Genomic DNA, 25,504 nt, shown 5'->3' with positions numbered 1-25,504 from the left:
GACACAGGAAGCATAACCAGCCCATAGCCTCAGAGCCTTCTGTAGCAGCCAAGCCATAGTTCACCCTATGCCATTTGGTTTTTGCACTTAAACCCCACAGACTTGTAGTTCTAGCCTGGGTCCCCTGAGAAAATGGAGCAGAGCATTGCTGTTAGGGAGAGTGATGCATGGGAGCCCCAGAATGAAACAACGTTGGAACTCTGGAGATTGTGGGTATAAGAAATAGAAAACAAAAATGAGAGCAGTTTGAGAAGTAAATGGCACCAGAAGGTGACAGTTGGATCCATATTCTGAGCCAATGACATGGAAAACCTGGAGTCTAATGTAATACTCACCCACCTTCGCACCTCATGCCCTTCCTAGGGAGGCTCTAGGTGAGAGTCGGGTGTTGCTGGTTTTCCTTTCCTTGTCTTTCTCCCTTCCCTCACTTGTTTCTTTTTTCTATTTATTTATTTATTTATTTATTTATTTATTTATTTATTTTGTATGCAGTGTCCTGTCTGCATGTATGCCTGCATTATAGATGGTTGTGAGCCACCATGTGGTTGCTGGGAATTGAACGCTGTTCCTTTGGAAGAGCAGCCAATGATCTTAACCTCTGAGCCATCTCTCCAGCCCCTTCGCTTGTTTCTTTGAACATGTAGGACATTTTTGCCATTCTTTCCTCCCTTCTCACTTGTTGGCCCCTACGGGACATCCCCTTTCCCTTGAGAAGGGATGGGTATTGTAACTCCTTTTCTCCAAGGCCATAATTGAGCTACGTTCCTCAGATGTCTCCTTGACAGCTCTTTAAAGAGGAAAGAATGTTCCCAGTGTTACAGCTGAACAAGGACCTCCCAGGTAACTGGCTTCTCACTCTACCTTTCCCCTGTCAGGTACACACACATACATTCAGAATTCAGTTTGGGGCTTGTTCCTTTGCCCTCCGGTCATTTCTCTAACAAACGCACATTTAAGCGCTGTATTACCTTGTACAAAAAACAGTCGGCTGCATCCCACGCATCACCTTCAGGGTCAGCTAAGTCAAGGGAGGCGCTGTACTGGGAACCAGCAAACAGTGCACTCGCTAGTCTTCAACGAGGAACCCAGGAGACTGGGTTGAGGGTCAGTTGTTACGACATCATTCCTAATGTGTTATGTGTGTGTTACTATTATGTCATATTAACAATAGTAACAGCTCCCGTTTAACTTTCGTGTGCTAAATGTGTTTTATATGCATGTTTAAAATATGACTGTGACTTGAACTTATTATCCTTGTTTTAGAAACAAGTCTAGGCTCAGTTATTTGTTGAAGAGTGCAGGATTGTGAACCCAGGAAGTTCCCACAGTCTGTGTGGTATGTCTTTTTATTTCTCTAAAAACAAAATTAAAACTTTGCTATATATCATCTGTCTTAGGGAATGGCCATCGCTCTTCATTATGCTGGGCCCTCCTGTGCTCCCAGGGCCCCAGACTTTTAGCCCGCTGCTTCCTGTGCCAGCCTTCTGGGTCTGCAGGGTCCGTCTGCCTGCTTTCCATACACTGGGGTTCCTTCCTGGCTCTGGCCAACCCTCCATACCATCTGGAATGGTAGCCACCACTTTTCCTCCTTACCCCTCCATTATCCTTGACCAAGTAAATTCTTTTTTTTTTGTTTTGTTTTTTTGTTTGTTTTGTTTTGTCGTTGTTGTTGTTGTTTTGAGACAAGGTTTCTCTGTGTAGCTTTGGACCTTGTCCTGGAACTTACTCTGTAGGTCTGGCTGGCCTCAAACTCACAGAGACTCACCTGCATCTGCCTCCTGAGTGCTGAGATTAAAAGTGTACCCCAGCACTGCCTTTTTCCCCCCCGGATGACCAGGTAAACTTGAGTTTGGGAGAGGCCCCCGGTCTCCTGAGCTTTCTTTGTAAGAGGTGCCGGCTCTGTTATGCGTCTGTTCTTAGCTACATGGAAGAACAGAAGACTTCTAAGTAACCAGTTTTTCGGTTTGTTTTGTTTTGTTTTGTGAAGCAGGGTTTTTCTGTGTAGCTTTGGAGCCTGTCCTGAAACTGACTCTGTAGACCAGGCTGGCCTCAAATTCACAAGGATCCACCTGCCTCTGCCTCCCTGGCGTGCGCTGCCACCACCATCTGGCATCTTCTGGTTCTTTACTGAGCCGCTGCAGCACTTGAGAGTAAGCAGATACTTTTCTCTCTTCCGCTCGGTTGGACTGGACTGAGCAACTCCTTGTGCACACAAGTAATAGGTGCCTCATTCCTAGAACCTTGGACCAAGCTATCAGTACACCACAAACCTTGTGAAATGGGGAAGGGGAGCTGCTATGTACTGTTTCAAGTGTTACTTGTGTGCCTAGTCCTTTTGAAAGTCCCAAAAGACATTTCCTGTCCAGATGTCAGTTTCCTGGTATGTGAGTTCAAGATTCTCCCTATCTCTGGCCTTTCCTTACCTTGTATTGGGCTGGTGTCGCAGAATCATAAATCCTACCATTGGCTCATGCCTTTAATCCCAGCACTCGGGAGGCAGAGGCAGGTGAATCCCAGTGAGTTCGAGGCCAGCCTGGTCTACAAGAGCTAGTTCCAGGCTTCAAGCTACAGAGAAACCCTGTCTTAAAAAAACAAACAACAATAACAAAAATCCTACCACCTACAAAAAAAGGGGGGGGGATTCCTTTTTTTCCTCACACTGTTCATTCCATGATTCACCTATACTTCTTGCAGTGCCAGTAAGCAAAGAAGAGTATGCCCAGGGAGAGCCACAGCCATCGACTCTCACCGTTTGCTTGCTCAGGTTAATTTTAGGAGTCCTGCACCATGGTGGAGACTTCCTCTGTGGTCCCCATGCACTGGAAAGTGCCACGAGAAAACACTACTGTCCTTGATGAATCCCAGCAGAAACCCCCTTTCCCTTCCTCCAGACTTCAGAAAGCATCCTACACCTACCTCTCTGCTAGCTCTTCTTCCTACCTCACACTGAAAGGCCAGCTCTCAGTTCTGCTCCAGGGACCGGGCTGGCCTCGAACTCACAGAGATCCACCTGCCTCTGCCTCCCAAGTGCTGGGATTAAAGGTGTGTGCTGCCACTGCCCAGCAGGAAAAAATTCTTAATCTATTTGAGAGTTAGGGGAAAAATAAGAAAACACAGGTGCTTTCTGATGGTAAGTTTCTCTATACTTCATCTTGAAAAATTCTCTCCGAAAACTCTGTCTCACAGCTTTCTAGTTAGCTCTCTATCCCTCTCTCTCTCTCTCTCTCTCTCTCTCTCTCTCTCTCTCTCTCTCTCTCTCTCTGTCTGTCTGTCTATACCCTTCCTCTGCTCTCTCTCCCACAGCCAAACTCTGGGTAGTTATATGTTACATGTTCAGGGTCTGACCCATTTTCATAACACAAGATAAGTCATACAGTTTCTCTCAGGCTAGAGAGGTCACATTGGCTGCCAGTGAGTAAACCTTGGTCATGCACTTAGCTCTTTCCCAGACAGAAAATGACACTGGAATTCAAGACTTAACAATAGCCATTTGCTGGCGCCGGAGTGGTGGGGAGTGCATGCAGAGAGTCTGTGTATCTACCAACGTTGCTTCAAGCTCTGACTCTGAATCAGCAAAACACCTGGAAAAATGACCTTGTATTTGTCTCTAGGGGCAACCAGATATTCATCTCCAGGAGCAACCAGCTTACTTTGAATTTGTGGAGTCTAAAATTAGCTGTCTGTGTAAAAGGCTGTCTTCATGACTGAGAATCCTATGTCAGTCTGAGTAAAATATCCTAGTATTATTTCTATTATTCAAAATTATGCCGTTAAGCAGAAATCATCTTCCCGGCCATCCACAGCTATATGTGTGTCCAGTAGATGAACTATATACGTGCGATAAACACGCAAGCAGTGGGGAAACACTGCAACAGTTCTTAGGAAGAAAGAATGTGGCTCATGAGAAAAAATACAGAGACGACCGTTATCTACAGCCAGTGACCCTTTATCATCAGGGAGTCACTACCTGTCACCTGCTGTATACCCCATGGCCCCTCATCTGGTGGGCCAGCCTGCTGAACTCTAACTGTCCCTGCTGTATACCCCACTGCCCCCTCATCTGGTGGGCCGGCCTGCTGAACTCTTAACTGTCCCTGCTGTATACCCCACTGCCCTCAGGGAGTCCCTCATCTGGTGGGCCGGCCTGCTGAACTCTAACTGTCCCTGCTGTATACCCCACTGCCCCCTCATCTGGTGGGCCGGCCTGCTGAACTCTTAACTGTCCCTGCTGTATACCCCACTGCCCTCAGGGAGTCCCTCATCTGGTGGGCCGGCCTGCTGAACTCTAACTGTCCCTACTGTATACCCCACTGCCGTCGGGGAGTCCCTCATCTGGTGGGCTGGTCTGCTGAACTCTAACTGTCCCTGCTGTATACCCCACTGCCCTTGGGGAGTCCCTCATCTGGTGGGCCGGCCTGCTGAACTCTAACTGTCCCTGCTGTCTACCCCATGGCCCCTCATCTGGTGGGCCGGCCTGCTGAACTCTAACTCCCTGCTGTCTACCCCATGGCCCCTCATCTGGTGGGCCGGCCTGCTGAACTCTAACTGTCCCTGCTGTATACCCCATGGCCCCTCATCTGGTGGGCTGGTCTGCTGAACTCTAACTGTCCCTACTGTATACCCCACTGCCGTCGGGGAGTCCCTCATCTGGTGGGCTGGTCTGCTGAACTCTAACTGTCCCTGCTGTATACCCCACTGCCCTTGGGGAGTCCCTCATCTGGTGGGCCGGCCTGCTGAACTCTAACTGTCCCTGCTATCTACCCCACAGCCCTTTGCAGTCAACAGCTCTTGGCTCCTCCTCCTGGTCCTTGTTTCACTGCCTCCCTCTTTCTGATATTTCCACTTGAAACACGGTCCTGCTGCTTAGCCTAGCCTGGTCTCAAATGTGGAATGCTCCTGCTTATCCTGAGGGCTAGGATTGCTGTGCTACCGTGCCAAGCTTCTTTTTAACACAGTTTCCCATTTCTTTCACAATAAGCCCTGACTTTTCCACCTCCAACTTAACTCCTACGTCTTTGTTTCTAACTTGTATTTGTTGGGAACTCCTCTGGATGCTTGCCAGTCACACACCATTAGAAATGTGAAAGGCTTGTCTCTAGAGATCCTTGGGTCTAGGTTCCTTCTCAGAGAACACAGAAGTGGCCAGCAGCTGTCCTAATCTGTCAGTGTGCTTCAAAGATGGTACTTAACATCTGGGCCTCCTGACTACCATATATCAGTACCCACCATAATTGTTATGGCAAGGGTAAAATTAATATAAAAGATTCCTTAGCTGGGCTTGGTGGCACATGCCTTTAATCCCAACATTCAAATAGGCTGTTCTCTGTGAGTTCCAGGCCAGCCTGGTCTACAGAGCCAGGGTTACACAGAGGAACCCCATCTTGAGAGAAAAAAAAGCTAGGTGGTGGTGTCACATGCTTTTGATCCCAGTATTAGGAAGGTAGAAGCTGGTGGATCTTTCTTGAGTTTTGAGACCAGCCTTATCTGCATAGTTTCGGGACAGCCAGGGATACACAGAGAGACTCTATCTCAAAAACAAGAGATTACTTCTTCTACCACTCCCCATTCCCACTAGTCCCCTTCCTTCTTCAAGTGGTAGGTGTCTATTGTCAGCCTTGAGCTTCTTTGGGTGATGATGTTAAGAACACTGACCTTTGTAAACATACAGCCTGGGCATTACAGCGCTGGGTAGCGAATGTGAAGAGAAAATGAGTTTGCTCCATGCACCTCCACTAGTTCCCTAGGCCCTGGGGTGCAGCCCTGTGCACCTCAGACAGTTCCCTCGGCCCTGGGGTGCAGCCCTGTGCACCTCAGACAGTTCCCTCGGCCCCGGGGTGCAGCCCTGTGCACTGTGCCAGCTGGAAGCCTCACTTGAGCTTCTTCATGCAGCTGCCCTCTCTTCTGGTGGAAGACCATATTTGAAATAGATATGCGAGGGAGAAAGTTCTTTAGAAGTATTCTTTGGGTGAATGGTGGCGAGGACTGAGAGTGAGACCCCCTTCCCACTTCATTTCTTGTTTTCCTTTCGTTTTCCGAGAGAGTGTTGTTATGTAGCTCTGGCTGGCCAGGCTGACACTGAATCCCCACCTCATCTGGGATGACAGGTTTGAGCCACCATGTCTAGCTATTATTTAATATTTATTTATTTGTTTATCTATTTATTTATTGGGAGGGCACTCGTGGAGGTCAGAGGATAATTTTGGAATCAGTTTTTTTTTTCCCCTTTCACTGTGTGGGTGCCAGGGATAGAACTCAGATCTTTAGGTTTTGCCATAAGTGCCTGTCTTAGTTAGGGTTTCTATTGCTGCAATGAAACTCTGTGACCAAAAATCAAGCTGGGGAGGAACGGGTTTATTTGGCTTACACTTCCACATCACTGTCTATCACTGAAGGAAATCAGGATGGGATGATGGGAAAGTTTGGAGCACTAAACCCTGGCATCCAGCACTAGCTGCTGGTTCAAGGAACAGCTTGGGAAAAGCTATTTCCTCTTAGGTGAGGATTCTTCATTCGTGGGCTCCCTAAGTTATGTTCTAACCCTCAGGCAGGGGGACAGTGCTTGTCAAGGCAACCCTGAAGCGAAGGAAGGACGGTACAATGATGACCAGCAAGGACTTCTAATCCAGAATGGCTGGACAGAACTCAGCTAGAAAGGGAAGAAGTCTCTGAAAAGGGCCAGGTTTTAACAAACATTGTTCCCGCACATCTGACTGGTATCATGGAGTTAGCCACAGTACACTGAGGCAACAGACCTACTAGGGAAGCCCTCATTGGAGTGTGCCTCCTCATGACATCATAATAGTCAAGTTGTGATGTCATCGCAGAGCACCCACTCTTGCTCTGTATTGAAAGTGAGGCCAGATATAAAGAGTCAACATGAGGGCCAGGCCTCCAGGGAGAGGTAGGTGGAGGCTGCGCAGGGGCTCTGTGGTCCTGGCCCCTTTCCGTATTTGGTGGTGGGTTTATCTGAACTCTTTCTTTCATAGCTTTCACTATTTCAGATCCACCCCAAATTCCCAACACTTGCAGCTCTGACTGCTCGGCCTTCCAGCTCCCTCCCACGCTGGCATTTCTTAGGAGATGCAAAAAAGCAGGAAAGAAATTGAGCGTAGTCATTTGGTCACAGGGCAGAGTCAGATTTCTGTGTCCCTGAAGTATACAACTTTTAAGAAGAAAAATACAAAATTGGCACAAAGTGGGCGTTTATAGAATGGGGAAAAGATGGAAATAAGTTACAGTTTTTAAAAAGCTGATGAGAATGACCTATCTGGCAATTTGTTTTTCTGTGATGTGTTTGGTTACATGATCTTTGAGAACTTTTCAAGTTGTTGTTTGTTTGACACAAGTAGCTTTGGCTGTCCTTGACGTCGCCATGTACAACAGGCTGGCCTCAAATTTACAGAGATCCACCTACTTCTCCCCGTGAGCAATAGGATTAAAGATATGCACCATTGTCCTGTGGTGGTGGCGCCCGTCTGTAATCCCAGGCAGAGGCAGGTGGATCTTTGAGAGTTCGAGGCCAGCCTGGTCTACAAGAGCTAGTTCCAGGACAGGCTCCAAAGCTACAGAGAAACCTTGTCTCGAAAAAACAAAACAAACCAAAAATCCATACCACTACACCTGGCTTATTTGTGTGTGTTTAAGACCCACATAAAGAAGCAGAGGACAACCAGCCTTCCAGGAGTGACTCTCCCCTTCCGCCATATGGTTTCCATGGGATCAAACCTAGGTGATTAGGTTTGGCAGCAGCTGCCTGTTACCAATCCTGCTGCTCTGATAGCCTTTTCATATCACGAGTAAAGAATATTTACTATAAAGAATAAGAAAGAGGATGGGCAGTGGTGGTGCTCAACTTTAATCCCAGTACTTAGACAGCAGAGGCAGGTGGATCTCTGTGAGTTCGAGGCCAGCCTGGTCTACAAAGGGAGTTCCAGGACAGCCAGGGATACACAGAGAAACCCTGTCTTAAACAAAAACAAAACAAAAAACACTCCAAAACAAACAAAGGGATTTCAGTTTTTCTAACATAATGTTAACTTTTAGGTTATGCTAATTACAAAAATTATCTTTACACCTTTGATTGTGCTATAAGGAAATTTTAGAACAAGCATAGTGGCTCACGCCTGTAATTCCAACACTTTAGGAGGCCGAGGGAGAAGGACTGCCAGGAGTTCACTGCTAACCTGGCACGTGAGCCTTGGCTAGTGTCAAGAACCTGTCTCAAAAACCAATATTTTTGCCAAATTTGGAAAAGCCGCCTGGTCTACAGAGAGAATTCCAGACAGCCAGAGAAACCCTGTCTCGGGGGAACAAACAACAACAACAAACCAAACAAACATACAAATGGGAGTTACTATTGTGTTTCACTGCTTTTGTTTGATTTGGTTATTGAGACAGGGTTTCTCTGTAGCTTTGGAACCTGTCCTGGAACTAGCTCTGTAGACCAGGCTGGCCTCGAACTCACAGAGGTCCACCTGCCTCTGCCTCCCCAGTGCTGGGATTAAAGGGTTGTGCCACCACTTGCCCAACACTACTTCACTGCTTTAACATGAATAGGAGGACAGTTCAGTCCAGAAGTGATGCCTGCAATGGGATAATAATTTATTGGTAGACATAACTTTATGTAAACCACACAAATTCCCTACTAAGCCCAAATTAGGTGTATCCCCAGCTCAGACAATCTCAAATTGTCTGTGGCATCCATTGCTAACTCACAGAAGGGGATGTTTGATGCAGGGAGAAAGAATGTCTTGTAAACATCAACAGCTCTGGCTCACAGTCTGGCACATCAAAGGTGTCTAACTTTAAGGAACCTGTTTTCCTTGTTTGCCCCCACAATGTGTTTACTAAGTGCTTGCAGACAAAGATGACTTTTATCATTGAGACTGAGTTACTAAGTGAAGGGGGATTGGAGGCAGATAATGGACTAGCCACAGACAGTATAGCTCAGCATCAAAGCAGATCCTGCCTGGAATGGAGCCCTGAAGAATGAAAGGAGTTTTGTGCCTGGCTTCTTTCATACTTCTATTCAATTTTTTTTCATTAATTTACATACCTACCACAGTTTTCCCTTCCTCTTCTGCCAGTGCCTGGTTTCTTAGAAAGGACATGTGGAATATGTAGTGGTAAAACTGTCCCCTTCCTGAATTTAGTAGTCTGTGGTTACCTGCCTGGTATCCACACAATATTGAGCCCATTAACACGTCATGGAGGATGCTCATGAGGTCTCACACCCACCCTACAGAAACGCCAGGCTGCCTGGGGAGGAGTTCTCAGGTTCCCTCCATTCCCTGGGGATATATAAACTGTTAACAGTTGTTGGGATGAAGGAGACACTTTATTGGGGAGAAGGGCACAGCCACTGATAATTCGATCATGCTTCTGTAAGTAACCCCAATTAAAGTCCAGTTCACCAAGCTATCCTTGGGTGGAATCATCTCTTTAGTCTGTCTCTGGTTCCCTATTTGAGGTGAATATCCATTTATTAAGATTTATTTTTTAAAACGGGGGGTGTGTGGATGTGCGACAACCTGGGAACATGTGCAAGTCAATGCGGATGCTCACAAGGTCCAGAAGAGGGCTTCAGATCCCTCAGAGCTGAAGTTACAGGTGGTTTTGATGTAGGTGCCGGTAACCTAACTCATGTCCTGGGCAAGACCACCATGTACTCTTAGCCTGAGTCATTTTTTTCAGCCCCCATTTGTTCAAGAGAAAATTCATGTGGCAGGAGGTAAGGAGAGTAAATAGTGAGGTCTGAGAATACAAGCACAGATTGATATTGCCTCTTCTTCTTGTTCTTCTTGTTCGTCTTCCTCCTCCTCCTCCTCCTCCTTTTCTTTCTTTCTTTCTTTCCTTTTTTTTTTTTTGGTTTTTCGAGACGGGGTTTCTCTGTGTAACAGCCCTGTCCCTATCCTGGAATTAGCTCTTGTAGGCCAGGCTGGCCTCGAACTCACAGAGATCTGCCTGCCTCTGCTAGGATTAAAGGCGTGCGCCACCACTGCCTGGCTGATAGTGCCTTTTAAGTAATCTAAATAGTTAAGATTGGGCCTTTTCAAGTGTCCACCACAGAAGTCACTTTAGAAGTGTGGTTCCCAAGTAAGATGGGAAATCCTAAATATTCCCAAATTGGTCGGGAACTTCGTACCATATGGGAAAATGGTTTAGTGAACAGCACATCTTATCACACCCTAACAGCGAAAACCAGAGTGTTTCATCACTGGAAACACCTCTCTGTTGCCACGTTAACCTCAGAAATGACCTAAGTCTCCGGGTTCTTAAGATCACAGTCTTTCTGGGGACCAAAATCTGATCCACGTTGAGCGCGTTCTCGGCGGGTTTAAGCCTTTCGTTACGGCTGCCGCTACTGGCGGCGTTTGGGCTCTAGTTCAAGACCGGGAGAGGATATTTTAAAAGGGCTTCCTCGGGTGGGGACCAGGCAGTTCAGTAAAGAACTTAGCAGGGAGCACACGGTGCGAAGACACACCGAACCCGCCCGTCACTGGAAGACATCTTCCCTGCCCTTCGCGCCCACGGAGACCCGCTTAGGCCCGCGCAGCCAATCGCGGACTTCGGCCGAGACCGGCGCAGCCAATGAATGGCCGGTCCAGAGCGTTGTGCCGGTGCCCGCCCACCAATCCCGACCTCGGCCCCTCCTCCGCCTCGGAGCGGGGCGCGCAGGGGCGGGGGCGGGGGCGGCGGCGGCGGCGGTGGTGCTGGGCTTCCCGCGGCTGGCGTGCCGGGAGCAGGTCGTGCTGCAGCCCCTCTCCCTCTTGGATCCCCTGTCCTCTTTCCCTTTCCCGCCCCGGCCCACGGTGCGAGGCTGGGAGCCGCCGCCCGGGCCGCGCCGCGGTGAGTGACCGACCCCCCCAGCCCCTGGGCCTGCCTCCCGGCCAGTGCGAAACCTCAACCCTCAGAGCCCCATTCTGTGGGAGGAGGAGAATCCTCCGTTGCAAGTCGTAGGGTTCTGTCCCCTCTCCCCTCCCTCCTCTGGACTTTCGAATCCGTGTTGTAACCCGCGGAGGCCAAGGAGTGTCTGTAGGGGTTAGGGAAGGCTGGGTTGGGACGCCCTCTGCGAGGATGCAGGTTTGCCTGCCTCCTGGGGCTCGCCGCTCCAAGTGTCGTAACTTTTTGTTCTCCGACCCACTTCGGGGGCCCCTTAGACTGCCTCCCAGGCCTTCCCCATGTCCATGACTACCTCCTGGCGACCTCAACATGCTAATTATACAACTGGACCGTCCTTCTGGGGAGCAGTGCCACTTGGGAATGAAAGGTTTAAAAGAAACTGTCCCCTGACTCTTGTGCCCCGCCATACTGAGACAACCAACCAGGAAACGAAAAGTCCTCACAGGTTCCCGGTTTTGCGCCCCTATCTGAGACTTGTAAACTGGAAGAAAACTCAAGCCTGAGACTTGCTTGAAAGTCAGTAATGGCCTAGATCGATGTTTTTTCTTATGAGCCTTTTCGTCATGTGTTTGAAGTCCATTTATAGCTACAGTATTAGGATAGGGAGACAGTAATTGCAAAAGCCAGAAATCTAAAAACTAAAATACATACATACCCTAAACTTTACAATTGGAAGTAGATTTCACCAATCTTGGGTGTGGTTTAACTCGTCTTTTCTAGTATTAACTGCACCCTGAGAACTTTTTAAAAAGCTGAATGCCTGTGTCCCAGTCCACTAACCAGCTGGGAATGGGGAGGAGGGTAGCCTTTTAAGTTTCCCAGGTAATTTTATTCTGCCACTCTACATGAGAGCAACTCACTTTGATCATGTGTTATTTCCAGTTTGGCTTTCTTCAAAGTGAATCAAGATTGGACACGTGGAAGCCACCTGAATGGAGCATACCCAATTCAGCCTTCTAAAGTTGCCTTGCCCACTCCTAACTGGGCAGGGTTTTAATGCATACACTTGAATTAGTCTCTCCAAAGCATTTTTTTTTTAAAAATCTAGTTTTACCCTAGCTCATGCTGGTCTGAAATTTGTGGTCCTCCTGAGTTGGCTTGGCCTTCTGAGTTGACTTTGTTTTCATATTTTAATAGGTTTTCATGATGCTTCATGACATTCTACAAATAACCAGAGATGGGCGCTACGCAGGGCATACGCAGTTGTAGAAGCACACTGTTGCAGGCACACAGACACCTGAATAGAGGCAGTATTGTTGCACTGGAGAATAGCGAGCCTTGAGGAGCCAGGACACTGCGGGTGCTACTCATGTAATCTTGTGGGTCGCTTCAGCCAGGCTTCTGAACCACTTAGCACCTTCCCTGCCCCAGCTGCTGCCACAGATGCTCCTTCTAGACAGTCTTCATTCTTGACTCCTTCTCTTTCCATTTTTTTTCTGATTTACTGTTTAAACTGATTGTTCACTTTTAAGTAAGATACCACACTGCCTTCATTAAATTAGGAGCGCTGTAGGGCAGATTCTGAAGCCGGCTTCTTGGCAGTGTTATCTGACATACTTTTGTTTTTTAAGTCATAATTTTCAGAAGGTCTGCCACTTTTAACAGAAGATTGATTTACGTGTATGTGTGTGTGCCTGTGTGAGTTTGTATGATCAGGAGCCCATGGTAGCTAGAAGGGCCGTGGATCCCCTGAAACTGGACGTACAGGTGATTATGAGTCATTAAATGCGGGTGCCAGGAACTGAACCTGTGCTGAGGCGCATCTCCAGCCCAGGGCTCTGTACATTTTTATATGATTCCCAGAGAAAGTTCATAATCTAAAAAGTTCAACTGAAGCACATAGTGAAACATTACAAAGTCCTTACAGCCCTGACCACTGCGTCACGCAGACACACCTTAGGCAGTGTTTCTTCTGTGAATAAAGACTTAGGGACTTGAGCAGGATCAGACCTAGTTTTCCACGTTATCTTCTACTTCAGTACACGCCTACGTTTACCCAGAACACCCCAGTCCTGTTTCCCCTCCCAGCGAATGGACGCCTAAGCTGCCAGTTCAGGCACCCGTCCTTTCCTTCCGCCTGGGCCGCAGAAGGCGGGGAGATGTGCTGATTTACATTAACAATTAAGCAGAATACTGTATTTGACATGTGCAACAAGGGTGCAGGTATGATTATATTCATAATAGATACATCACCACCATCTCTGCCCCAGTCTAAAATGGAGGCCCAAGAAAGTGACAGTGTAGTTGTAGAGTCTATCCTACATGTCATCTGTTTCTTTCTCTTTACGTAGCTCTGGCTGTCCGGAACTCACTCTGTAGACCAGGCTGGGTTCAGATTCAGAGATCCACCTGCCTCTGCCTTCCAAATGCTGAGACTGAAGGTGTGCACCACCATGCCTGGCCCTCTACTTGCCATCTTATAAGCCATCCTGGTTGCACTATGCCCCTAATTAAAAAAGATTCTTCCAGAAGATTACCAGCTATACAGCTATGTCCTGACTTAAAATAACATTCTAAAAAAAATAAAATAACATTCTAGCCAGTCATAGTGGTATACACCTTTAATCCAAGCAATCAGGAGGCAGAGGCCAGCTTGGTCTACAGAAGGAGTACCAGGACGACCACAGCTACATAGAGAAACCCTGTCTCAAAATAAATAATAATATTAAAAGCCAACATTCTATCTCAGGAATTCTGCTCCAACTTCTGTACATTATGAGAGCCAGATATAGATCATATGCTGCAATGTTGGATTGTGAGAATAAAATATAGACTGTACACTAAGATGTTGTAATAGTGTACATTGTACTGCTTATGCTATGAGAAGATGAAGGACAGCAGACCCCACGAATAAGATGCTGCTTGAGACCTGGAACTGCAATACCTCATAGTCTCTTACGTCAGCTCTCCTTTTCACACTGACTAGACTATTTCTTGGCTACAACTTGTGGGAGCTGGTTCTCTTTTCACCATGTGTTCTAGGAATCAAATTGTAGGCTTTGCTGAAAGTGTGCTTATCCCTGAGACTTAACCTATGGCCCTATTTTCTATTGTCTGTGCACCACATCCATGCAATGCCCACAGCGGCCAGAAGAGGGCACTGGATCCTCTGGAACTGCTGGAACTGAGCCTGGGCCCTCTGGAAGAGTGGCCAGGTGCTCTTAAGCACTGAGTCTTCTCTCTAGACCCCTCCCTTTTTTTTCTCAAAGCAGCAAAATCCATTCTGAAATTGTATCCAAACCCTAAACTATAGAATATAAAATCACGAGAGCTGGAGCTGTGTAGCTCAGTGGTGAAGTGCTTGCCTACCAGATGACCCTGGCTTCTACCCCAATGTAGACTTCCTGGGTGGGCACCTCTATTTTCTGAGAGGAAGAAACTAAGCCTTGGGTGAAATTGTTTGGCTAAGGACCAACAGCGGTTTTTTTGTTGTTGTTGTTTTTTTTGTTTGTTTGTTTTTTGTTTTTTTTTTTCTCCTGAGACAGGGTTTCTCTGTAGCTTTTGAGCCTGTCCTGGAACTAGCTCTTATAGACCAGGCTGGCCTTGAACTCACAGAGATCCGCCTGCCTCTGCCTCCCAAGTGCTGGGATTAAAGGTGTACACCACTATTGCCTGGCAGACAAACAGCATCCTAGGAAGCAGGACATCGCAGGAAATCTCAAGTCTGCCATACCCCACCCCTCCCCTCTCTAAAAGCTGCTGTTTCTGACGATACTGCACGACATACAGTAGATGCTGGTGACAATATGTAACCTTTCTATGCATGAAGAATTCTTTACATAGGAGGGAAGTGGAGGGTCATTAGGGTTTCAGTGACTTAACTAACTTCTCCGAGCTAACTGCAAAGTAGCAGGAGCCAAGAATTCATAAGCTGCTTCCACATAGACTGTCTCATCTCCTGTAAAGAAGCCTTCAAGTGTACTGCTTTAGGATCTCCATGGACTCTGGTCTATTAGACTTAGCTGTTAAAAGCTATGGCAAGCAAACACTAAAATGACTGTGAAGTTTTGTAATCCTCTAGTGGGGATGGCTCAGCAGTTAAGAGCACTTGTTGCTCTTGCAGAGGACCTGGATTTCATTCCCAGTACCCACATGGCAGTTCACATCCAACTGTAACTCCAGTTCCAGGGGAACTGGTACCCTCTTCTGACCTTTGAGGGCACCAAGGACACACGTGTCATATACATACATACAGATAAAACATTCATAAAATAAAATATAAAAAGTTTTTAGAGATTAAAGTAAATAAAGCCCCTAAGGGTTTAACACCTCTTGGTGTTACAGCACTTGCCTAGCCTGGAGGTCTCCAAAGAAGTGAAAACAGGAGCTCCTTATACACTGCCCTTCGTGGACTTGAAATTTGTTGTCTCAATCAGTAGTAGCATTCACATGGACTCCTTTCCCATTCTGAACAGGCCAGAAGTAATACAAACATCAATGGGATTCCTCCAGGAATAAACCATGATGTGCTAAAATCTCTCTAATGCCAAAGAAGGGAGCTGAATGAAAATTTCTATAGAATATTCTGGGAGCTTGCTTCACAGGCATTGAAGAATGAGTAGGTCCCTTTGCCTATAACCCTGGAAGCAGTGCTGCTGCTGCTGGGGGGCTTGCAGGAGCTAGCCTCAGTTTAATGAGCCTGTCCACCTGGGTTTGAGGAGCAAGCTGGACCAGAGATGAGAGCCCTTTTGCCCATTTGGAGTGGGCTGTTAGTGGGGGTTCATCTCTGGGCTCCCTAGAGAGGCTGAGCTGTAAGAGGAGAGTTGGAGAAGTGATAACCTCTGGTAAGCTGACTTGAGGGAGAAAATTTCTCTCTCCCCAAGATCCAACCCAAGGGGAATAAGCTTTATTTCAAGATCTTGGCTTCAAAATCTTCCTACCCGAGTGGGGGACGGACGGTATCCCCATTCTGTTTCCTTGTTGGCTTTTTGTGTGGTTTGAGGCAGGGTTTAGTTTAGACTGTCCTTGAACTCTTGGATTCCTAGTGCCACTGACTAACCTTCAAGTGCTGGGTTGTAAGTATACATTCCCATGCCTGCCTAATCACCAAGTACCAGGTTGTATGTAGGTATACACGCCCATGCCGACTTGATAGCCTGTTTTCCTGTCTCCATGTTCTGGGAGCAATTCAAGATTGTTAGCACTAAAGAGTAATCATTCTGAGACTACTGCATGATGTCTGTTTTTGTGGTTTAATATTCAGTCTGTGAGTACTGTTCCATTTCATGAACTTCAAGAGGAGAGTTGTCTGATAGCTTTCAGAAGCAAATTGAAATTGGAAAGGCAAAGGCTTTGGGAGGATAACCTTTTTCCTTAGTCTCTAAAGACAGAATTTTGTCATATGACTTGGGGTTGTTTTTATCACACCTTTTTTTGTTTTTGTTTTTCAAGACAGGGTTTCCCTGTGTAACAGTCCTAGCTGTCCTGGAACTAGCTCTTGTAGACCAGGCTGACCTCGAACTCACAGGGATTCGCCTGCCTTTGCCTCCTGAGTGCTGGGATTAAAGGCATGCGCCACCACCGCCCAGCTATCCCAACTTCTGTGGACTTTGTGTTTCATATAAAGAACTATGAATTCTCAGGGGAAAGAAAAAAAAACCAAAACTCCTGTGAATTATGGCAGGTTCTGATGACTTGACAAGATTGTGAAAATTGCGAAATGATTGAAGCATTTTAGGAGCAATACAACATGATTCAGACAGAAAATTGGTTGGTTGGAGGCTGGAGAGATGGCTCAGCCTGCTCTTCCAAAAGTTTGAGTTCAATTCCCAGCAACCACATGGTGGCTCACAGCCACCTGTAATGAGATCTGTAAAGAGATCTGGTGCCCTCTTCTGGCCTTCAGGCATGCACACAAGCAGAACACTGTATACATAATAAATAAATCTTTAAAAAATTGTTTGGTGTCTAGCAGTTTGGTAAAAATTAAAAGATGGGCCAGAAGCGCCTCAGTGATGGAGCTGTTTTTCTTCTTCTTACAGCTGTCTCTGAAGAGCACAAGTCAGAGCACGCCATGCCTAACAAAGATACCAGCAGTCTTAACAGCTCGGCAGCAGGGCTCATCTGCCTCCCTCCAATCTCTGAGGAGCTGCAGCTTGTGTGGACTCAAGCAGCGCAAACCAGTGAGCTGGATGGAAATGAACACCTGCTACAAACCTTCAGCTACTTTCCCTATCCAAGCCTGGCAGATATTGCTCTCCTCTGCCTGCGATACGGGCTGCAGATGGAGAAGGTAAAGACCTGGTTCATGGCCCAACGCCTCCGCTGTGGCATCAGCTGGTCATCTGAAGAGATAGAAGAGACTCGCGCCCGAGTGGTGTACCACAGAGATCAGCTCCATTTCAAATCTCTTCTCGCTTTCACGCATCATGCAGTGCAGCCCCCACAGGAGACGCCTCCAGTGCCCTCCCCAGAGCAGGCTGCTCTTGGACTCTGTCCTTTGGCTCGTAGTGAGCCCACCCAGATGAAAGGATTGAAGGTTGAGCCTGAGGAACCCTCTCAGGTACCACAGCTGCCACAGAGTCACCAGAAAGTGAAGGAACCTCTGGTGACAGGCAGCAGAGCATTCCCCGGCCAGTCAGGTTTTTGTCAGGATCTTCAGATCAGTGGACTCTCTGAGGAGCATGCAGAAATGGGTTCCGATCAGTCGTGTGGTGGAGGGACTGCTTCCTGGAATCATTCCACCGCTGTCCATCAGCCATGTGCTGGGGATAAACCCCCGTCAGTCTCATTACTTGTCAGTAGTTGTAAGGAAGAGTCCGCACCTAATGGGACATCTCCATCTCCCTCTTTCCAAGTATTGGCTAATGGAACTACTGCCACTCCTAAACCCCTCCAGCCTTTGGGCTATATCCCACAGTCATTCCCGCCTAGTGAACAGGCACCATCTCCACAAGTAGAACCACCCTGGCCCCAAAGGCTACGAAATAACTCAGTAGCAAGTAGGGTTGGCCCCACAGAATACCTTTCGCCAGATATGCAACACCAGCGAAAGACTAAGCGTAAAACCAAAGAACAGCTGGCCATCCTCAAATCCTTTTTTCTACAGTGCCAATGGGCACGACGAGAAGATTACCATAAACTAGAACAGATCACTGGTTTACCTCGCCCTGAGATCATTCAATGGTTTGGAGACACCCGATATGCCTTGAAGCATGGACAACTGAAATGGTTTCGGGACAATGCAGTACTTGGTACCTCTACTTTTCAAGATCCAGCCATTCCCACACCATCAACTCATTCCCTGAAAGAATGGGCCAAGACACCACCTCTGCCAGCCCCACCGCCCCTACCAGACATACAACCTTTAACACCACCTCTGCCAGCCCCACCACCCCCACCAGACATACGACCTTTAGAGAGGTACTGGGTAGCCCACCAGCAGCTGCAGGAAGCTGATATCCTTAAACTAAGTCAGGTATCAAGACTTAGCACTCAGCAAGTGCTGGATTGGTTTGGCTCTCGATCGTCTGAGCCAGCGGAGGTGGTAGTTTGTCTAGATGAAGAGGAGGAGGAAGAGGATGAAGAACTGCCAGAAGATGGTGAGGAAGAGGAGGAGGAAGATGACGATGATGATGCCATATAGGACTGCAGGAGGTTGAGGAAGAAAAGGGTCTGTTACTGAAAGATGAACCACCTTATTGACCATTTAAACCCTTTTTAAATACTCTGTCACAAAGAACTAAAAGCTCTGTGTTCTTCAGAGTGGGCAAGGCAGGATAGTAGTTTGACAGTAGACTGGGGAGGTGACCAGGATACAAACTAAGGTATTGGATTAATATAAACCCAGTTCTCTAGCCTCAGTGTGGAGGACCAGGGATCTGGGTAAACAATGGCTGGAAAAGGCTCTTGCTCTCCTCTTGTTCTTTTTCTTTAGTATGCTCTTCATGTCTCAACCCCACACATCTACATGGGACTTAGTATGGAATGAAGTACTTAGGATCCCAGCACACCCCAAATCCCACCATCTGTCAGAAAATACAGGCTGCTTTGTGCCCGTTCCTGTCTTTCTGAGCATATACCCATGCATATTGCAGCTAGGATTTGCAATGTCCGTTTTGTTATAGATATTTCCTCATACCAGTTTGATGTTTTTACTCATCTTGTCACTTACACAGAAGCAGATACTTCTTCCTTCTAATACTGGAACCAATCTGCCTTCTACCATTTATTTCTATGAAATCCCCTCTTGCTCATTATTGTCTCAGGGTAAATCTGAAAAATTTTAAGAATCAGATTGTGAATATTAGTCTATATATTTATTGGAGGTGGGAATTAGGGGATTTGACCTTTAAAGTATGATGAGCCAGGCATGGTTCCTGTGGTTACAACACTTGGCAGGTGGAGGCAGGAAGATCAAGGAGTTCAAGGCCAGCCTGGCCTATGTAAGAGCCTGTCTTGAAACAATGTCACTGTGTGACAGAGAAGGATGGTAGGGATGTTACAGTTTGGATTTACAAACGACATCACTTTCTGTCCAGATTGATAGAGATTGTTGGTTTTTTTGTTTTTTCTTTTTTTGCTACTGGTTCAATCTGTATCTAACAAGAAATGTTTCCCTCTTTATAGGATCTGTCTTGGGGACAGAAGGACCATGGTCTTCTAACTCAATGATGTTCTAGAATAAATGTCAACACTAGGGATCACTGGTAACAGTGGGTTAGTCACCTGAAAATAGAGTGAAAGCCCCAAATTGCTAAAATAAGAAAAGGCCAAAAATAAAATTTTTTTCTCTTCTCTACTTTGCTGCTCCTATGGTTTAAAGATCTCTATGTATATATACACACATGTATCATGTGTGTGTGTGTGTGTGTTTCTGGTTTTTCGAGACAGATTTCCTCTGTGTATCTTTGGCTGTTTGGGAATTCAACTCTGCAGACCAGGCTGGTTTTGACCTCAGATTCGCCTGCCTCTGCTACTTTTGAGTGCTGGAATTAAAGGTGTATACCATGTCTTTTTTTTTTAAATAGATTTGCCTTGAACTCATAGTGAAGCTATGGCTGTTGTTGAACTTCTGGATCCTCCTGCTTCTACCTCCCAAGAGCTGAATATAAGTATGTGCCTTCATGCCCAGCTTATGCACTACTGGGGATCAAATCTGGGTCTTTGTGTATGGTAGGCAGACACTCTGCCAATGGGCTACATCTATACCCAATCAGAGTTGAGGGATTTAATGGAGTCAAGTCCATTAACATCTGATTTAGGGGCTGGGTATGTGGTTCAGTGACAGATCTCTTGCCTACCATGTATGACACATAATTTCAAGCCCAGCACACTTTAAAATGGTTTCTGATTTAGTTAATTTTTATTATTTAAAGATTCAGAACACATTTCAGTAAATTAAATAAAAATAAAAAAAACAGAAGACAGTAAGCATCTGTCAGCACACACATGGTTCCCAGCATCAGACTGGTCGGATTTATTGATGCTTCAGTTGGGACAATAGGCTGTAACTCCACTTGCTCATTCCACCGTTCTAGAACCTGCAATAGCAAGAGTTGCAGTAGCCATAAAAGTATCCTCTTTTATGATTCTTTTCTTCTTTATTAATCTACATACTTTAGTAAGCTGGAAACCTATTCTACCTATTGTCCTGACAAAGGAAAATCAAAACATTTCATAGCAACTGGATGTAGAAGAAACAATAGGTAAAATAAATATAAATTAGGACAAGGAATAGTTGATATTGGTTAACATTGGCAACAGGAAAGGAAAGTGAAATTTAGAAGTGAACCAGAATAAGTATATTATCTAGCCTCTCTATCCACAAGCATGAGGCCAAGAATTTCTGCTACTTTAGTTTCAAACTAGGAAAGGCAGTACATATAGAGATAATTATCCTCCTGAAGCCTAGTATAAGACCTAAAAGCTTTCTTGTGCATTGATATAAGTAAGACAGTCACTGAGATGGCTTAGAGGGTAAAGGCACTTGCTGCCAAGCCCAGTGACCTAGCTGGGTCCCCAGAACAGATGTGGAAAGAACTGACACAAATTGTCCTCTGACCCGAACAGGTACATACACAAAATTAATAAAAAATTCAAGGGCCTGGAGAGATGGCTCAGCAGTTTAGTATGCTTTGTGCTTGTCAGAAGGCCCAAGCTAGGTTCCCCAGTGTCCATTCAGAGAGCTCACAAACTCTGGCTCTAGGGATGTCACACTCTTTTGGCCTCCAAGGGCACATGTACTACAAGCACCCATATGCTAGTGATATACCCCCCTCCACACACACACTATTTACATTTTAAAAAAATGTTTTGGAGATAAAAATATAAAGTGCAAGAGAACAAGCTGCAGAATGAAACCAAGAAACAACAGTATACATTTTCAAACCCTATATCCCCTAGTGGGTACGGACACTGAAGTCCATCCTTGAGTAGTATGCATACATAGATCAAACCTGGAAAAGGGATGTTTATCTGGAAATGCTCCATCCTTCTCTCCTGGCTAATCCCATCTGCCTCTGTTGGTAGAATGTCTGCAGCAGAGAACAGATTTCCATGTCATGACAAAACAGACAAGTTAGCGGTGTTTCCAACCATTAAAGTTGAGTGGAACAAAACTAACTGCCATTGCTTCCCCATGGCATCTCCTCATTGTATGATGACTAACTTCCAAAATTTTGTTTTAGAGACAGGGTCTCACTATTCCTGTTTTCCTAGGGCTTGTCTATGTAGACCAGGCTGCCCTCGAACTCCCAGAGTTCTGCCTGCCTGTTTCCCAAGTGCAGATATTAAAGGTGTGTGCCACCATGCCCAGCCTAAACTAAGATTTGATACATCCTACATGATAAGGGTTTTATTGCTACTTAAGAAACTCTAGAATATTCCAGTGCTTTGTGATGATAATGTCAAATATAGTAGAAACTTGTAATTGGGTGGCCTGCTTACAGTTCAGAGGCTTAGTCCACTATCAACATGGTGGGGAGCATGGTGGCATGCACACGAAAGTGCTGGCTACATTTTGGCTTGCAGGGAACAGGAAGTCAATTGACTGCCACATTGAAGGAAGACTGAGCAAAAGACATCTCAAAGCCCACCCACACAGTGACAATAGTTTCTTCAACAAGCCTTACCTCCTAATAGTGCTACTCCCGTTGGGAGTCATTTCCTTTCAGACAACCACATTCCACTCCTTGGCCCCCAAAGGCTTATAGCCATATCATAATGCAAAAAAAATGCATTCAGTCCAACTTCAAAAGTTCCCATAGCCTCTAACAGTCTCAAATTTGTTTCAAAGTCCAAAGTTCTTCAGAGATTCATGTAATCTCTTAATTGTAATACCCTTATAAATATCATAATAAAAAAGATCGCATACTTCCAAAATGCAGAATAGGGCGCATAGTGAGAAAATACTGGACCAAACCAGCTGTGTAAACTCTAAACTCTGCAGCTCCATGTCTGATGTCCAACTCCTTTCAGCTGTGTTGACTGTAGCACACTTTTTTCTTGGGTTTATTTCATTCCCTGTTAGTAACTCTCCTTGGCAGGTATCCCAATACTCCGGCATCTCTAACAACTTGGGTTCTCCAAGGCAATCCAGGCTTCAATTTCATAGCTTCACTCAATGGCCTCTCTATTAGGCTTCCATTCAGGGACACCCAACACATGCCAGGCCTCCACGGCTTTACTTGATAACTCCTTTCTTCTATCCTTAACACTCTGCTACTTACTGAGGCTGGAACATGGCCCACTTGTTCTATTACATCTTCACCAGCTTTTTGTCTTTCACTGCCTAAGCTTGGCTGTCCTGAATCTTGCTCTGTAGACCAGGCTGGCCTCAGATCTGCCAGCCTCTGACTTCACAGTGCTAGGATTAAAGGTGTGCCCCACCACACCCAGCTCTTAACCTTTTTAGTTTCTTTCCAGAAGTTGGAAACTTAGTTGGGTGGGATCTTGCCTGAGGTCACCACTCCTTTTATTCCATTTCTTAATCCATTTATCTCCTTGAACATAGGATTTAGCTCCATTCCACTTCCCGGTGCTCTTTTTCTCCTCAAAATTTACCCTGCTCAGCTTGCTCCTTTTCATTATAATTCTTCATTAGAATTATCACTAACATCTACACAATAGAGTATATACTAGGCCATTTTGAGATCTCTTTCAATGGAGTTAATCCACAACTCTTCACTTTAGCCTCAGGCAGACTCTTCAGACAAGGGCACCTGGCAGCCACTTTCTTCACTTAAATATCACAAGAATGATCTCTAAGCAACATGCTGTAATGGATTAATTAAAAATGCTGTGGGAATCCCTAGTGGCTGCAGTGGCAGAAACACTGCAGGTCCCCGAGCTCTGGCAGTGGACCATGTGGCAGCAGACAGAGAACAGTGGGTCTCGAGAGCAGCCAGGCCCAGGCAGAGACAGTTCCCTGAGTGGCTGCAGCAGGCCACAAGAAGAGACAGACAGATGGGCATGCCATACAGAGTGAGATTGGATATTTATTTAGTGGGTTATAGAGGGGGAAGGGAGAAGGGGAGAAGAACAGAGAGGCAGAGAGAGAGAGAGAGAAGGGGAAAGGGGAGAAGTGGGAAGAGGCAGAAGTTGCCTCTTCAAGAGAGAGACAGAAAAAAAAAAACTCAGGCTGCAAGCAGGAAGGAAGATCTGCCTGCTTCAGAGGAAGAGGTGGGGGGAGTGGGGAGTGGGCGTGGCTTATCTTTTAAAGGAACAGAACAGATCATTACACATACTAAAATTTTTTTCATCTGAAACCTCTAGAGTGAGCCCCAGAGGTTCAAATAACTATTACTACCTTGTCTTCCATGCTTGTACTAGTATAGCCCATTAAGCAGTGTTTAAAGCATTCCACTGCTTTCATAACCCAAATTACCAGTCTAAATTCCTCCAAATAAACACATGGTCAGGCCTATTACAGCAATATCCAAGTCCCTGGTACTAACTTGTTTTAGTTAGAGGTTTTATTGCTGTGAAGGGTTTATTGCATAACCACTGCAACTCTTATAAGGAAAGCATTTAATTGGGATGGCTTGCTTAGAGTTCAGACCATCATCATGGTGGGGAGCATGGTAGCATGCATGCAGATGTGCTGGCTACATTTTGGCTTGCAGGGAATAGGAAGTCAAGTGTCACACTGAGGGGAGCTTGAATAAAAAACAAAAAACCCTCAAAGCCCACCCCACAGAGACATACTTCTCCAACAAGGCCATACCTAATAGTTCCACTCCCTTTGGGGGTCATTTTCTTTCAGACTACCACACTTCCTATCCATACATTTTTTTGTATTTACATATATATGTCTATGTATTTGCTTGTATGTATGCAAACAGAATGATCAGACCTAAAATACTCCTTTTGAGTTACCTGTCAGTAAGGTAGAACATTAAAACTGAGACCATCCTGAGAAACACCTGATAATCACTCGCCATTGGTTATATTATACCGTCACCCTCAGCCTTTAGTGTGAAGGTCTAACTTCAAGAGTTCTATGCACATACGAGTTTGGCTAGCCAGACATCACCTGTAAGGCCGGAAGATGGAAACCAGGAAGATTCTCTGGTGTGGCTCTGCTCTCCCTCTGACCTAAAGGACAGGACAGAATTGTGACAGACAATTTACTTGTGCAGTTTCTTAGTCATGTTATTTGTGGGCCACAATATCTAGTGAGTGCTTAAAGAATAATACTTGGAAAGGGAGACTATTAAGTAGCTTGGCACAGTGGTGTATGCCTGTAATCCCAATATCTGTAAGGTCGAGGAAGAAGAATGATGATTTTGAGACCAACCTGGCCATAGAAAGTTTAAGGCCAGCCTGGACGGTATGGGAAGACGTGTATGTGTATGTGTGTTTAAAGTACATACCTGCAATCCTGTGATCCCAGCCCTTTGGAGACTAGCCTCACTTACAATGGGAATTCCAGGCCAGCCAGGGTTAATGAAAGAAACCCTGTCTAAAAACAATCAGCTAAGCACTTTGAGAAATGATTTTCTTTCTCATGCCAACAAGGCTATATACACCGGCATGCGGACAGAACAGTCTGAAGCTGAAGTTTAACTAGAGTGGAAGGAGGCAGTATAAAAATGTGGGTGAGTGTCTGAAAAGACAGCAGGGCTGGTAACAGCAGTACTTTAAAAACAGACACTGCATTTAAACCTTTGGAACTGAACTGCCAGCATGTTCAATTAAAAATCTAGTGGATGTCAGAGGACAAACTTTGAGGGGTTAGTTTTCTTGCTTCCATCATACTATTTACATACCTGTGGGTTCTAGAGATCAAACTCAAGTCACCAGACTTGGCAGAAAGCCTTTACCGGATGAGCCCTCTTAACACACCTCAACATGGGATGTAGAAAAAAGCCAAAACTAGTGGTATATGCCTGTTATTAAAAAACTTGGGAGGTAGATGCACGGCAATCACCAAGTTTTCAGTAAACCTGAACCTCACTGATGGTTTAAGGTTACCTGACCTGCACAACAAGATCTTGTCCTAGGAAACTTAATTTGTGATTAGGACACATAGTAAGGCCCTGGTCCTGAATTTCATCCATAGTTTGAGGGGGGTCATGGAGGAAGGAGCCAGCCTAATCCTACAGGTCAACATGCACATAATAGGATTCGACTGGTGACAGGTTTGTACTATTCAGACAAA

General features: G+C 45.9%; 2 protein-coding genes across 3 annotated transcripts in view; one reads left to right on the top strand and one right to left on the bottom strand.

Moving 5' to 3' along the window:
- The first annotated feature begins 10,720 nt into the window (after positions 1 to 10,720).
- Homez (homeobox and leucine zipper encoding) lies at positions 10,721 to 19,640 on the top strand. Its single transcript, XM_075949865.1, has 2 exons — positions 10,721 to 10,848; positions 16,884 to 19,640. The coding sequence occupies exon 2, from the start codon at positions 16,916 to 16,918 to the stop codon at positions 18,485 to 18,487; it is 1,572 nt and encodes a 523-aa protein (XP_075805980.1). The 5' UTR covers positions 10,721 to 10,848; positions 16,884 to 16,915; the 3' UTR covers positions 18,488 to 19,640.
- A 554-nt stretch (positions 19,641 to 20,194) lies between these two features.
- Rnf212b (ring finger protein 212B) overlaps positions 20,195 to 25,504 on the bottom strand; it is a 48,396-nt gene continuing 43,086 nt past the window's right edge. Inside the window, exons 14-16 of one of the 2 annotated variants that reach the window (XM_075949419.1) lie at positions 24,377 to 24,438; positions 21,300 to 21,377; positions 20,195 to 20,384 (exon numbers count right to left, since the gene is read on the bottom strand). In XM_075949419.1, coding sequence (XP_075805534.1) covers positions 21,315 to 21,377; positions 24,377 to 24,438 — 125 coding nt within the window. In that variant the 3' untranslated portion in view covers positions 20,195 to 20,384; positions 21,300 to 21,314. The remainder of the gene's footprint in view (positions 20,385 to 21,299; positions 21,378 to 24,376; positions 24,439 to 25,504) is intronic. The other variant, XM_075949420.1, reaches the window with a different exon arrangement.

The sequence above is a fragment of the Microtus pennsylvanicus genome, chromosome 15, assembly GCF_037038515.1.
Source record: "Microtus pennsylvanicus isolate mMicPen1 chromosome 15, mMicPen1.hap1, whole genome shotgun sequence".
Lineage (NCBI taxonomy): Eukaryota > Metazoa > Chordata > Mammalia > Rodentia > Cricetidae > Microtus > Microtus pennsylvanicus.
The sequence above is the reverse complement of the archived record's forward strand: the minus strand, read 5'-3'. Positions and strand labels throughout refer to the sequence as shown.